Source organism: Equus przewalskii, chromosome 12 (assembly GCF_037783145.1).
Source record: "Equus przewalskii isolate Varuska chromosome 12, EquPr2, whole genome shotgun sequence".
NCBI lineage: Eukaryota > Metazoa > Chordata > Mammalia > Perissodactyla > Equidae > Equus > Equus przewalskii.
The window spans coordinates 7,058,705-7,073,278 of NC_091842.1; the positions used below are offsets into that span (position 1 = coordinate 7,058,705).

Here is a 14,574-nt window from a genome sequence, read left to right on the forward strand (position 1 = left end):
CCAAGAATTTTCACCAGTTTGCTCTTTGAGCCTTGGGCCTCATTAGTCCCCATAGCGGCCCTTACCAGGAAATGGCAAACATTGAATGTTGGCATCTCAGAGCAGCAGCAGTCTTTTCAGTCTCCCTTCGTATTAGCTTATTTATAGTATGTTATGATCAATTGCTGTTGGGAAACCACTTGCTGTCACTGAACCTGAGTTTCTACATCTGTAAACTGGGGATAGTAGTATGACCCTATTTACCACTACCCAGGGAAGGCAAAAAAATGAGCTAGCAACATATTGGAATTCCTGGGACTTTGTATCTTACTTTTGCTGGGGATCTTCTTCCAGCTTCCCATGTGTGACCTTTGTTGGTTTTCCCACTTGCAACCACTTCTCTGCTTAATTCTCTCTTGGTAGGACTCCATTATCCCAGAGATCCCAGGGGTAATCTGTGTTCTGAGCACAGTTATGTGTCTCTATCCCTCCACTGGGGTGCTGCTCCTGAGGAAGGGGACTGTATGGCTTCTAGCCCACAGCCTGCAAGATACCTACACATAACATTCACCCATTTGGCCTTGAATCATTCCATGGATGAATAGATGTATTCATGCAATACACTTTCCAGTGTCAGTTATAGATTTTAACAGATGCCTCCTGCAGAAATCCTTAACCCAAAGATGACAAACTGTGAAAGCAGAAATTTCAGGTTGCATGACAAGCTCCCAAGAAAATTAATGGAGGTGAGTGAGATAGTTGGGACTTACTGCGTTTTACCGATGAGACATCCACCTACTCAGGCCAGTGTTGAGCAATCCTGGAAACTTTCAGTTCAGAGGAATGTAAAGAGTGAGCAGTGAGTATCACTTGGTACAGAAGGGCTGAAAGCGAGAAAGGATAAAGAAAGAAGGAAGTGCACCAACACAGCTTAAATGTCCTCTGTTTTTGTTGAGTTTAAGGAAGACTTGAGGTTTTGTTTTTCACATAATCCACGGTTTCAGGCCAAACAGACACAGAACATGGGTCAGAGTGATGACAATGTGCTGGTATAGTTTCCAGATAGCCAGTCCTCAGATCTTTCCCATCAAGAATGTGGTGAGGGATTCACTGGTGACAGTGACTGCTATTACAAGCCTCCTTTTTACTAACTCCTCACTACCCATTAGAAAACCTCTCACTCATCAAAAAGAAAAAAGCCATCTGCTTTGACCCCTTTGTCCAGAGAAAAACCTCATGTCATCTTTTTGGAGTGTGCCTGCTGCCTATAGTGACATCTGCCATATCATTGTTGACTAAGGTGGTTGGGGTTCATTTGGCCATCCAGGATGCTGTTCTCCTCTTTGCTCCCTTCATACCCATTCTTCTTAGACGTTCATCTTTCCAGAGAGAGGGGACCATTCTTTGGTCAAGAATTTGTCTAACTGGCTGTCTACTTGCAGGATCCTCTGAGGGGCAGGATAGGAAGCTGCATGGATTGTTACCATTTGGTGCAGCCATTGCTATCTCATCCATGTCACGCCTTTCCTTCAGGGGCCCTCTTGTCAAGGGGCCCTAGGTCCTCTTGTCAGTGGACATAGGTTGTTTGAAGGATTTCAAGTATTTTGGAATGTGGGAAGCCATGGAGTCAAGGGCAGGTTAGAGATTAAAGGCCAGTGGCTTTATTTGAATTTCTGTAATATTTGGGCTTACTGATAACACTGATTGAGTTGTTTATTGATTTCCCACAGAATTTGAACTCAGAGGACATCAACCTGGTATGCCCATGATGATTTGCCAAGTATCAGGTGGGGGTGGCACCTGAAAGTGGAGCACAAGTGGCCCTTCTGCTGGCTGCAGCTCCAGCCCCACCCCCTTACCCAGCATATAAACCTTCCAGCCGTATTGAATCTCCACTGGGCTGGAAGGAAGCTCTGTGCCCACAGGCCTGCAAACAGTAGCACCGACTGCTGAAAGGAAAACTCAGAGGAGAGAATCTCAGAAGGAAAGTGGCCATGGACCTGATCCCAAGCTTTTCCATGGAAACCTGGGTTCTCCTGGCTACCAGCCTGGTGCTCCTCTATCTGTGAGTAATTGTCCAGGCTTGTGTCCTCTGTAACCATGAACTTGGGGAGCTAATTGGGCCCCCCTTTCCCTTATCTGTGTTGAAGACTAAAAGAGTTAATGAAGGGGAAGTTGCTTAAGCATTGGGTATCTCAAACACATGAGGGGTTATTATTGATCTTACTCAAATCTGTTGAAAGAGTAAACCCCTACTCTCGATTTCTGTAGATAGGAGGGTTTAGTGACATTATATGCTCCTGGGAATAATCTTCTGATTGACTACCAGTGTGGACCTAGACTAATCAACCAGAATTCACCAGAGACAGATTAAAAACAACAAGACCCTGGGCAGTGGGCTCCTAACCCCTTCCCAAGGTCTGGAGATCCTGGAGGCAAGAGGAAGGGCTTTGGTTCTGTCTCATTATCTTTGTCTTCTGGGTCCTGAATCTTCTGCAAGAGACATGTACAGGGACCAGCCCCTTTGTCACTCAGGTGGCTCCCGCTCACCTCCCACTCACTGCTGGCATTTATACCAGGAACCTGGTTCACCCAGACTTTGCAGGTGTTGGAGATTGCTCCATCTCTCTCCTGAGACTCAGCTCTTCTATTTTTCTGAGCCCCTCTCTGGGAATCCTTTCCTAAGACTGAATTCTTCCATCCCATAATATGCAGTACTATTTACTCCTAAATAAAGAATCTTTAGAACAGAGGAGACCTGGCTGAAATCTTGAAATTGTATTCTTTTCTTTCACTTTTTCCTTCCATTCTCTGGGAGGGTTACCATCAGTATAGAGATTTCTTTTCCTCCTAATATGAAATCTGCTAGCAGCCTGCCAAGCCACTAACCCCGAAAGCCAATCTGGGTTTTAAATATTTTTTTTCCCTCATGTTAATACAGGAGGATGAATCAAAACCATCCAGCAGAGGAAGTCCTTTCAATGGTGGAATTCTTGGCATCAGGGATCAGGTTGACAGAGGTGCTATTTTCCACGTGTGGATAGGGAAGGCTGCTCCATGTTACATTTGACCTCTGTCTCATTTCTCTTTTTGAGAGTAGGAAATCATGAACACAGATGTGAACAAAGAAAACATACATCTGATTTTTTTCTTTGAAAGAAATGTTAGGAATTCTGGGTATTTTGGCAACGTATTTTCTAACGGATGACATTTTAAAATTAATTAATGTGGTTTAACTTCATTCTATTTAATATTAGATTTTTTTTTACTGAGATAAGATTATTTTCAGCATGTACTTTCTGAAGGATAAAAGAAGGCTTTGGTTTAGGCTTTGTGACTATGAATGTGCATAAATAACCTCATCTTTGTAGAATAATGTCAGGAATGTGAGACTAGTGTACAAATATATACTTCCATTATGTAGATTGTATATATGCTAAATATGCCCGCCCAGCAGGTATCTTAATTTCTCACTGCAGATGAGTAAGTGAGGCTGTGAGCCAGTGATGACATGAGAGGCTTCCAGCTAGGAGTCAGGATGAAGCTGGAGAATATTCCTCATCCCTTGGAGCGGAGATACTCCTTGGTGCTGGTCCCACAGGAGGTCCCTCACAGGGCACCAGGGTTAGCATCTCATCTGCTTGAAACCTGGAGACAGGGATGCCATCTAAGTCACTCTGTGTGTGGTCTCTCTGGCAGTGTGCATGTCACCAGAGAGTGCCAAGAATGGGCAAACAACTCTGTAGCCCTAGGACACTGATGCAGCCAGGAATCAGTAGTTGTAGAGTAGACAATGCCCTCCTTATGCCAACATAATGTAAATGTAATAAAAATAATTGGCTTTATTGTTAGTCCCTTCATTTGTACCAAAAGCAGCATTACTCTATCAAAAAGGGGGAAGCTGGAAAGAAACTGAAGAATTCACCCAGCCCACCCTCTACCTTGGTATGGAACCATGTGAGTTTAGACACTAGACCAGATCTTTCCTTGGAGACCAATGTTGCTGACACGTTCACTCAATTGCTAGGACTCACTTGAGAGTTCACGTAATACATTGAAAGTTCAGAAGCAGAAATTGGTTTAATTGATTTGCAATGGTTGTGATGGCAAAAGAAGGAACTGGGGTGGGACTAACTGAGGCCACCCTCATTTTTAGCAGTCACTGCACATGCTTCTACCAACTATTCTGGAAGAAGGATCCAAATGCCCTTCTGGGCCTGGCTGAGGTGCCTCTGCTGGGTCCTTCAAGCGCAGGTCCTTTCATGCAATTTTTGGGGTTTATTTTATCACATATTATAAGATTTGATGGATTTATGTAGAATGTTTGGGACCTATACTGCCTTAAAGGCTAATCTCCAAAGAAAAAGAGACAAGGTCTTAATTCAACTCTCTAGAACATTTTATGATTCCTCATTATGTTGCATTACACATCTTTTGCTATCAACAGGAAGGTTCCCGAAGTTTGGACAGCCTCATATCTTTTAGCTGAAAGCACTTGTAGGGCCTATTGAAACATTTACATGTGGTTCACTTTTCAGCCATATTTTCCTAATTTGCCTCTATGGGGTTAGTCTTGTAGGCCTAGCAACTTCGTGGTTAAAAGCACTGTCAGCAGCCTCTTCCCTCACCCTCTCCTTTTCCTCCGCTCTGCCATCTCTCAGTAACACCAGAGTGAGAAGAATTGCAAGAATCGAGAATCCCCAGTTGTGGGATTCCACAGGTGACACATCAAAGATGAGTTGCAGGCAGGCCTGTCATAGGGAGCACTAACCGTGATAGATTTTTAAGATATTTGATCCACAGAGGCAGTAAAGTAACTGCTTTGTGTGGCCATCTTAAAAAAAAATCTGTGTTTATGGCACTGTGCTCAGGAGGTAAGTATCACAGTTTGGAGGACCAGATGCCATGAGGGAAGAATGGTCTGGAAATGGATTCTTTATCCATTGATTCCTTTATACAGTATCCTTCAGGGACCATATGGGCCAATTACCCTTCTCCTAGCTCAGGTCAGCCAAATTTCCTGACAAAAGAGATTTGTGTGTGGCTGAAACACATATTTCTACAAGGCCAATGGAAGCCTTGAACATGGTTTTCATTCTATAGAAAGATGAACACTGGCTGATCCAAGGCCTCACTATGAAGGTAGATTTAAGATGAACCAGATCCTAAAATGGGGTCAGAGTGTGAAGGGAGGGCAAAGCATAAAAGTCTCTGAGCAAACTATAAGAACAATGTCACAGTAGGCTCTCAAGTAACTCTCTTTTCTGAGTAGGTGTAGTTACACAAAAATCTCAGTGGAGCAGAAAAATTTTTTTCCCCTTTTCACGTAGAATGAGAATCTCCAAATGATGGAAGAGTCAACATACTGAGTAGACATGAATGAATTGTTGGGAGAATTCCAGTCTGAACCTCTCAGGAGCACTCAAGTTTCGAAACGTTTATCAAGTATTCATTCTAGGATTGGGACCATGGAGACTTCAGCTGTTTTTAGATACTCATCATTACTATTTGTGGGTCTCACTGTGGAGGTGGGAAAGGACAGGATGAGTGAATGTAGTTATTGCTGCTGGAGCTGCTGTTATTATTCGTTGCCCACACGTTACCTCCCTCTCTTGAGAGTTCCAGTTCTGAGTCAGGCACTGGCCAGTCCCAGCACCTTTTCCACAATCCCTATGACCTGGCTTTCTCTTTCACTTTATAGATACGGGACCTACACTCATGGACTTTTTAAGAAGCTAGGAATTCCTGGGCCAACACCTCTGCCTTTTTTTGGAAATGTTCTGAGTTACCATAAGGTGAGTATTCTTTGAGCTTCCTTTTTTGCTTCTCATGGTTGCAAGTCCCACCTTAGTTTTATAGTAAAAATGCCCATGCTCAGGGAGAAGTTCTGAGACTTCACATTTTCCAGAAATGACATCGTAGGCCCCACCCAGCATGTGACCAGGCTGACCCCAGGGCTATGTTGTCAGCTGTTATTAGCGTCAGGTTTTGCCTCAGTTGGACAGCCCAGCTCTCTGGTTGATTCAGCACAGGACTTGATGTTCCAACTTGTGAGCATTGTGAAGAGGGTTTTCTTTCTGCTAGCTGCAGGTTCCCAGGAAGGCACAATTGTACTGAGTATTAGGAGAAAAGAATGAAGGGAACGCCCAGTAGTAACTCATTAAGCCGCGTACACTAGAGTCAGACTTCCCTGTTCATAGCATAAACTCTGGGTAGCCATTTGGTTTTGTCTCCTTCCTCCTGGGTAATTTTAAACTTCAGTTTCCTAGGCAAGCCAGGTATTTACCATCAGTTATTTTGCACATCCTTGAATTCTCTCAAGAACTGCTAAACCCTGGCAGTTATTTGTTCTATTTGGGATTTCAGAGATGGAACAAGAGCTTTCTGCTTTACTTTTCTTCCTTAAAAGGAGGCTCTCTATAGGTGAGTCTGAGCAGGGAGTGGGTACAACTGAAACAAGGTGATAATCTATCCACCTCAAATATTTAACCACTAATTGAGTTGTGTTTTTCCTTTAAACAAAGGCAGACTCACTTATACAAAGGCACTAGAAGGGAGATTATTTGACAACATTGTTAAAAATTTAACATCACTGAATGGAATGTACTAGGTGAATGGAATGTACTAGGTGACACATGGACTGTGAGTTTTGGCGGAGACTTTGTGGTTCATCCAGATGCCTCTCCCAGGGCCTGGCCACTGGATAGAAGGTTAAAACCTCGGGTCCAGAAGGCCAGCAGACAGACCCCTTCATGCAGGCTGCCCTCCGCCTCAGATTTCCTTTCCGTGAGAACTGAGGCTCGTTTCTCAGATTCCAATTCTCCCAACAGAGGCTTTCAGTCCCTAATTACTGCCTAAAAACATTCATACATTCTTCCCTGTGAAAAGACAATAGTTTCCTTTCCACTTTTCCCAGATTATCTCCTTAGTAAATGCACCCCAAGACCCACATTCCTGGGATCTTCTTTTGCATAGTCAAAACGTCACAACTGAAACTTGGTGATTTGAAGATTTTTTTTTAGGCTACAGAAGTGAAAATTCAGAGCATGTGTTTTAATTTCCTCTGTCCTTTGTGGAGTGGTGGTCTCTCGCCATCTTTTCCATGTTGAGCTGGAAAACTGAAAGGCGAGTCCACTTTGTCATTCATTCATTCACTCACTCACTTTCTCACTCAACATACATGGCTTAGACTTATTTAAATCTGCTAGACTAAAAGAGGTCACTCGTGTCTTTAACTTCCTAATTCTGCTCGAATTCTAGAGAGGGCTCAGGAGATAAATGAAAAGGATGCTTAACAAGGAGATCAAAGAGCATGTAGGCCGCTCTCCCTTTCTCTCAGCTTCAGATTTCTCATGTGTACATAGAGTTAATAATTCAGAGAGTTATTTGATTTCAGAGACAACACTTGCACAAGCAAAAACACTTTAGAAAGAGAAGGAGTTACTTAGTATTCATAGAAATGGGTAAGTTATTTAATATCTATGATACTTGGAGAAAAGTCAAAATTAAATTCTCCATGTCAAATATCTCCTCAACATTTTCTTCTTTCCTTTAAGACGTCTCGGAATAAGAACTTCTTTCTCACTGCCAGTGAAAGATAGTAAGACTGATTTCATGGGATTGGAGTCATTTTTGTCCCAGCTAGAGGTGCCGTTCAATACATTTAGATTACTAATGTAATTTTGTTTCTCCTTGCAGGGTATTTGGGATTTTGATAAGAAATGTTTTGAAAAGTATGGAAAAATGTGGGGGTGAGTATTCTGGAAACTTCCACTGGCTAGACTTGTTATGACAAGGCTTCCTGGAGTTGAAGGCAATGTCAGTTCAGAGACTCTTTTAGAAATTTTAGAAGTAGAAGAATGAAATCATCTGTAATCCTACTATCACTTTTTGAACATTCCAAATCTTTTTTCCATGTGTAGACACATTTTTACATATTTATGATCACTATGTCTACAGTTTTCATCTCACATTATGTCGTAGGCATTTATCATGTTTTGATGGATCTTCAAGACTGTAAATTTTCATGACTGAGTGGGTAGACTTTCCTTTATTATTGTTTTGTTCTTAGACAATTTATTTACCTTCAATTATTCACTAACCTACCTTTCTTTTTGTAATGAAATATTTTAAACATAGAAAAAATTGTGGAGGGGCTGGCCCCAGTGGTTGAATGGTTAAGTTCACACGCTCTGCTTTGGCGGCCCAGGGTTTCACTGGTTCAGATCCTGAGTGCAGACCTCGCACCGTTCATCAAACTATGCTGAGGCAGCGTCTCCCATAGCAGAACCAGAAGGATCTACAACTAGAATTTACAACTACATACGCGGGGGCTTTGGGGAGAAGAAGAAGAAAAAAAAGAAGATTGGCAACAGATGTTAGCTCAGGTGGAAATCTTAAAAAAAAAAAAGAAAAATAATTATGGAGAATGGTACAGGAAATACCCATGTACACACCACCTAGACTTAACAAATGTTCTATTGTTATTTCTAACCATAATCTCTAGGAATGTGGATTATGTAATGTCAGGGTGAAAGTCTGGACTGCAGGTGTAGCTCCAGCTGTAGAATCCAGCTTGTTTAATTTAATCAGCTCTGTCTCCCCAACAGGACTTATCATGGCACAAAACCTGTGCTGGCTATCACAGATCCAGACATGATCAAAACAGTACTAGTGAAAGAATGCTATTCTGTCTTTACAAACCGGCGGGTAGGTATACATCTTTTTTTAATTTAAAATCTTATTTATTTATTAAATTTTTGTTTAGAAATAGTTATAGATTCACAGGAAGTTTCCAAAAAAAAAAAAAAAAAAAGTAAGGTGGTGCCATGTCATCTTACCCTTCATCCTGTTTCCCCCAGTTGGTAATAACTTGCATAACTATCGTACAATATCAAAGCAGGAAATTGACATTGGTAGTATCCACAGAGCTTATTCAGATTTAATCAGTTTTATGTGGACTCATTTGTGTGTGTTGCCCTATGAGAATTTATCATGTATGTAGATTTGTGTAACAACCACCATAATCAAGATACAGAATTGTTCCGTCACCATAAGTCTCCCTCTTACTATTCTTTTATTGTCATTGTATGCAGTTTGCCTTTTCCTTTTATCAGGGTCTTTAGCAGAGCAAACATTTTTTATTTTGATGAGGCCAATTTATCAATTTTTCCTTTTATGTGTTGTGGCTTTGGTGTCAAGTCTGAAAACTATTTACCTAGCCCTAGTTTTCAAAGATTTTCTCCTATTTTATTTCCAAACAGCATATAGTTTTATATTTTACTTTTAAGTCCATGATATGTTTTGCATTAAGTTTTGTCTAAGGTGTGAGGTTTAGGCCAAGGTCCTTTTTGTCACCTATGGATGTCTTAATTGCTCCAGGCCTGTTTGTGGAAAGGCTCTCTTTGCTCCTTTGAATAGGTTTTGCACCATTGTAAAAAAATCAGTTGGACCTATTTGTTTGGGTCCAATTCTCATTTTCTACTCTGTTCATTGATCTATGGATATGTCCCTCCACTTGTACCACACAGTCTTGATAGCCATAGGTAAAGAGTAAGTCTTAACATCGTGTAGAATGATTCCTCCCACTTTATTTTTTTTGGTTTCAGAATTGTTTTAGCTATTCTAGGTCCTTTGCCTTTCCATACAAATTTAGAATAAGCTTACCTACGTTTACAGAAAAATTGCTGAGATTTTCATAATCTCTGCCGATCTCTTTTGGAAAATCTATATCTCTACTAGGTCAATACTTTCAATTCACAAATACAGTGTGTCTCCATTTATCTAGGTTTTCTTTGATTCCTTTCATCAACAGTTTGTAATCTCAGCACAGGGATCCTGTATATGTTTTGTTAAATTTACACCTAAAGTATTTCATTTTCCTTGGAGTGGTTCTAAACGGTATTGTGTTTTTAATGTGTTTTCATATATTCATTGTTAATATATAGAAATGTGGTTGATTTTTGTGTGTTGATCTTGTATGCTACAACCTTGCTGAGCTCGTTTATTAGTTCCAGAGATTTTTCTTTTTATGTTCCTTGGGATTTTCTACCTTGACAATTGTGTCACCTGAAAATTCAGACACTTCTATTTTTCCTTTCCAATCTGTATGCCTTTTATTTCTTTTTCTTGTCTTACTGCACTGGCTAAGACTTCCAGTATGATGTTGAATAAGCATGGTGACAGTGGATATTTTTCTCTTGCTCCTGATCTCAGGGGGATGCATTTAGTCTTTCACCATTTAAAAATTTTTATTTATTTACTTTGGACAAACAAAAATGTATATATTTAAGGTACACAATATGTTTTGATATATGTATATGTATATGTTGTGAAATGATTGCCACAAATGAATTAACATATCCATCAACCCCCATAGGTACCTTTTCTTGTGTGTGTGGTAACATGCACTTAAGATCTGCTATCTTAGCAAATTTAAAGTATAAAATACAGTATTATAAACTATAGTCATGATACTGTTCATTCGGTCTCCAGAACTTATCTTATAACTGAAAGTTTTTACCCTTTTAACAATATCATCCCTTTTCCCCACCCCAGCCCCTGATAGCCACCATTCAACTCTGTTACTATCAGTTTGACTTTTCTCTTTTAGATTCCACATATGAGTGTGGTCATGTGATATTTGTCCTTCTCTTTCTGACTTAATTTTCTTAGCATGATGTCCTCCAGGTTCATCCATGTTGTCACAAATGAAAGGATTTCTTTCTTTTTTAAGGCTGAATAATTTTTCACTGTCTGTTTTATACACACACACACACACACACATGCACATTTTCTATATCTATTCATCTATCCACTGACATTTAAAGTAATTATTGATTGAAAGGACGTATTGCCATTTTGTTAACCTAGGTTTTTCACAGATCCTTTGTTCCTTCTTCCTCTCTTTTTTGTGACTTGATGATTTTCTATAGTGATATGCTTTGATTCCTTTCTCTTGATCTGTTCTGTATCTACTATAGATTTTTGCGCTGTGGTTATCATGAGGCTTCCATAAATCACTTTCCATATGTAAACAGTCTATTTTAAGTTGATAGCAGCTTAGTTTTGCTCTCACTCAAAAACTCAATGCTTTTACTCTCCCACTGTTTAAGGTTTTTGATGTCACAACTTACATCTTTTTATATGGTGTATTCAGTAACAAATTACTTTAGCTATAGTTATCTTTAATTCTTTGTTTTTTAATTTTTGCACTAGAGTTGTAAGTGATTTGCACACCACCATTACAATACTACTGTATTTTGAATTGGACTATATATATTTACCAGTGAGTTTTATATTTTCGTATGATTTCACGTTACTTGTTAGCATCCTTTCTTTTCAGATTGAAGAACTCCCTTTAGCATTTTTTTTTATGAGGCAGGTCTAGCGGTGATGAACTCTTTCTGGTTTTGTTTGCCTGGAAATGTTTTTATCTCTCCCTCATTTCTGAAGATGGCATTTCAAGGTAAAGTATTCTTGGTTGGTAGGTTTTTTCTTTCAGAACTCTGAATACATCATTTCATCCTCTTCTTGCCTTCAAGGTTTCTGCTGAGAAGTCCACTGATAGCCTTATGGGGGTTCCCTTGAAGCTTTCTGTTGCAGTTTTTAGTTCAGTCTTTGTATTCTTCAGCTTTAAAATTTCTTTTTTTTGGTTCTTTTTTTACGTTTTATATCTCCTTGTTGAACTTATTTTGTTTTTGTAATTTTTTTCTGACTTTATTGAATTGTTTATCTGTGTTCTCTTGTACCTCTCTGAGCTTCTTTAGAACAATTATTTCAAATTCTTTGTCATGCAATTTGTGGATCTCCATTTCTTTGGGGTCAGTTACTGGAAGTTTATTGTGTTCTTTGCTGGTGTCATGTTTCCCTAGTTCTTTGTGGTCTCTGTAGACTTGCAATGGTGTCTGTGCAACTGAAGCAGTCACCTCTCCCAGACTTTATGAGCTAACTTCAGTGAGAAAAGACCTTTGCTTGAGGGTTGGGTCAAACTGGAGTATGCTGTGACCCTCAGTCTAGTGGTGTGAGGTCCCCTGTGTGTGGGTATGTAGCGGCTTCATTTCATGGGGGCATGGCTGGCTCAGCAGCTGGGGTTCATAATATCACCAACTACATGATCCTTGGCAGCAAGAGCTATGGAGGGTCCACAGTGGCTGCAAGTACTATTGGGTTATTAAGCATCACCTCCAGATCAGGTGGTGAGGGACCAAACAGTGGTGGCCAGATTTGGTGGTATGCACACACTCATCTGTGGGGGCCTGACTGCAGGCACACGCACTGAAGTTGGGGCTGGTGACTAGAGCTGAAGCTGGCAGTGTGCAGGTGTGTGGCTGCAGGGGTTAGTTGTGGGCACATGTGGCAGTGCAGTCCACTGACAGGAGTCAGGGCTGGCTCTAGGCACCTGAGCAGCTGCAGGGACCTGGGCTGTTGTTATGCACGCACCCAGGCATAGAGCCCAGGGCTGGCTGCTGGTGCAGATCCCAGGGCTCAGAGAGTTGTTAGTGGCCCTGGCTAGGGCAGCTCTGGCAGGGGAGGAGTGACACACGGCAGGACTCAGGCAGCTGGAGTCTGTGAATGTGAAAACCTGTGGAGCTGACAGTAAGCAACATCTGCAGGGTGTCTGCAGCATCTGCGCTGGCTGTTGGTTTCCTCAGCAGCAATGGCTTCTGGAGTCCTCTGCAGAGCAGGCAACAGAGAACCATGGTCACTCCCATCATATTGCTGATGCTGGCAGTCCCTGCCCTTCTTTGTTCCTAGCTTTCTCAAGACGTGTCAGCTATGTCAGTCTCTGGGTGTGGTAAAAGCCAACTGGGTCATTTGTGCAGTGCCCTGAAAGGCTGGAGAAACTGGTCACTTGCCCTGCTGTCCTAGTCCCAGCAAAAGGAAGTCTCTCAGCCTGGGGAGTTCCCTCTTGGACATTGGCAGTGCTAGCCTGGGAGATGGGATGATGCAGGGAAAATGAAACTATTCTCCCTACCCATTTGTGCAGTTATTCTCAGGTTTGAGGATAGCATTAGTGGATAGCTGTCTAATTGTTGTTGTTTATGGGGCAATGGAGGCCGAAGTCTTCTCCTCAGACATCCTAGTGATGTCACTCCAGTCTTTCATCAAGTGTCTTGTTAGCTGTAGGTTTTTTGTAGATACTCTTATGTAGTTTCCTTCTTTTCCTAGTTTTTGAGCATTTATCACGAATGAGTATTGGAGCTATGCATTTTAAAGCAAAATATAGTTTTGGAAGATAAAAGAAAGGCTCAAGGAGGTTGGCTTGGTAGACCCATCTCAAGCTGAGAAATAGAATTATCTTTTTTTCCTTTGTATCCCTAGAGGAAAAATGTAATGCAAAGGGGTTTCCATGTGATTGTACCATTTCTTTAGAATAGCAAAAGATTACTAGTTTTTTAGGTATTAACTACTATTGTTTTAAAAAATCATCATATTAAGATATCCTCTTTTTTGAGTTGCTTGTGTTGTATGTATATCTAAGGACAGAACTTGCCTGAGGCAGCACACAGTTTGCCAAGGCTATCTGGCTATCTGCCACCAATCCCTTTCTACTCTGAGCATCCCTGGTGGATGTACTAGGTCTTATTCCTGTCTCTTCCTTGGAGTAACAGCTTTCCTACCGTATGGATCATTTTCATTTAAAAGGAGATTAGAATACAAGGCTGCAAACTGCAACAGTTGGCTGGATGTGTCCTCCACCCTCATAGGAACCTAGGCATGGGATAATATTTATTGAGCATGTATCATAGGGCCTGCTACTAAGTATACAGTCACTAAGTATTTGTTGAATAACTGATGCCCATTTAACAAATTTTCCACAATTGTTGAGACCTCCAAAACTCAGGTAGGGCAAAATGTCTTTTGTTTTTGAGTCTAGCCTTTTGGTCCATTCGGATTTATGAAAAGTGCCATCTCTCTGTCTGAGGATGAACAATGGAAGAGAATACGAACATTGCTGTCTCCAACCTTCACGAGTGGAAAGCTCAAGGAGGTAAGAAATGAAGAGGACTTTTAATCAGAAACTTAAATAATGCATCTGGGGTCAGGTAGAAAATAAGATTGTAGTCTCTTTCCAAGGGGTATTTTGCTGAATTTGAGCTACTGAAAAATGGTCTTTTATCTTTATGTCCTAGAAGAGGTGTCATAAGATTCATTATAAAATGTCACTTACTGCTCCATGTTTGTTAAAGCCAGGTCCTCCTAGGACTTGATTCTCCATATTTAACTTTGGGTCATATTGTGTATTGTCTAGATGTTCCCCATCCTTGGCCAGTATGGAGACGTGTTGGTTAGGAACCTGAAGAAGGAAGCAGAGAAAGGCAAGCCCATCACCTTGAAAGAGTGAGTAGGAGTGTACCTGCTGGGATTCTGAGCTCTGTCACGGGACCCTCCAACCACCTGTGATGGAGCCAAAATTCCCACAGTTGAGTTACTCTAGTGACCAAACAGAAGTATGTGTGTGGTGTTACAACTCCAATGAGTCATCCAAGAAGGAGTGGCCTGCCCAAGAAGGCAGGGAATTCAGGATAGAGAGGCTCTTCTCACCTGTGTACGTGAACCAAGATTAATTTATCTGCTTAATTGTCACCTTAG

The 14,574-nt window shown here is 41.1% G+C and overlaps 1 protein-coding gene across 1 annotated transcript in view; it reads left to right on the plus strand.

The window, feature by feature from the left end:
• Positions 1 to 1,709: 1,709 nt before the first annotated feature.
• LOC103564392 (cytochrome P450 3A12-like) overlaps positions 1,710 to 14,574 on the plus strand; it is a 34,528-nt gene continuing 21,663 nt past the window's right edge. The window contains exons 1-6 of the mRNA XM_008540104.2: positions 1,710 to 2,044; positions 5,681 to 5,774; positions 7,678 to 7,730; positions 8,589 to 8,688; positions 13,859 to 13,972; positions 14,234 to 14,322. Of these exons, the coding sequence (XP_008538326.1) occupies positions 1,974 to 2,044; positions 5,681 to 5,774; positions 7,678 to 7,730; positions 8,589 to 8,688; positions 13,859 to 13,972; positions 14,234 to 14,322 (521 nt within the window). The 5' untranslated portion in view covers positions 1,710 to 1,973. The remainder of the gene's footprint in view (positions 2,045 to 5,680; positions 5,775 to 7,677; positions 7,731 to 8,588; positions 8,689 to 13,858; positions 13,973 to 14,233; positions 14,323 to 14,574) is intronic.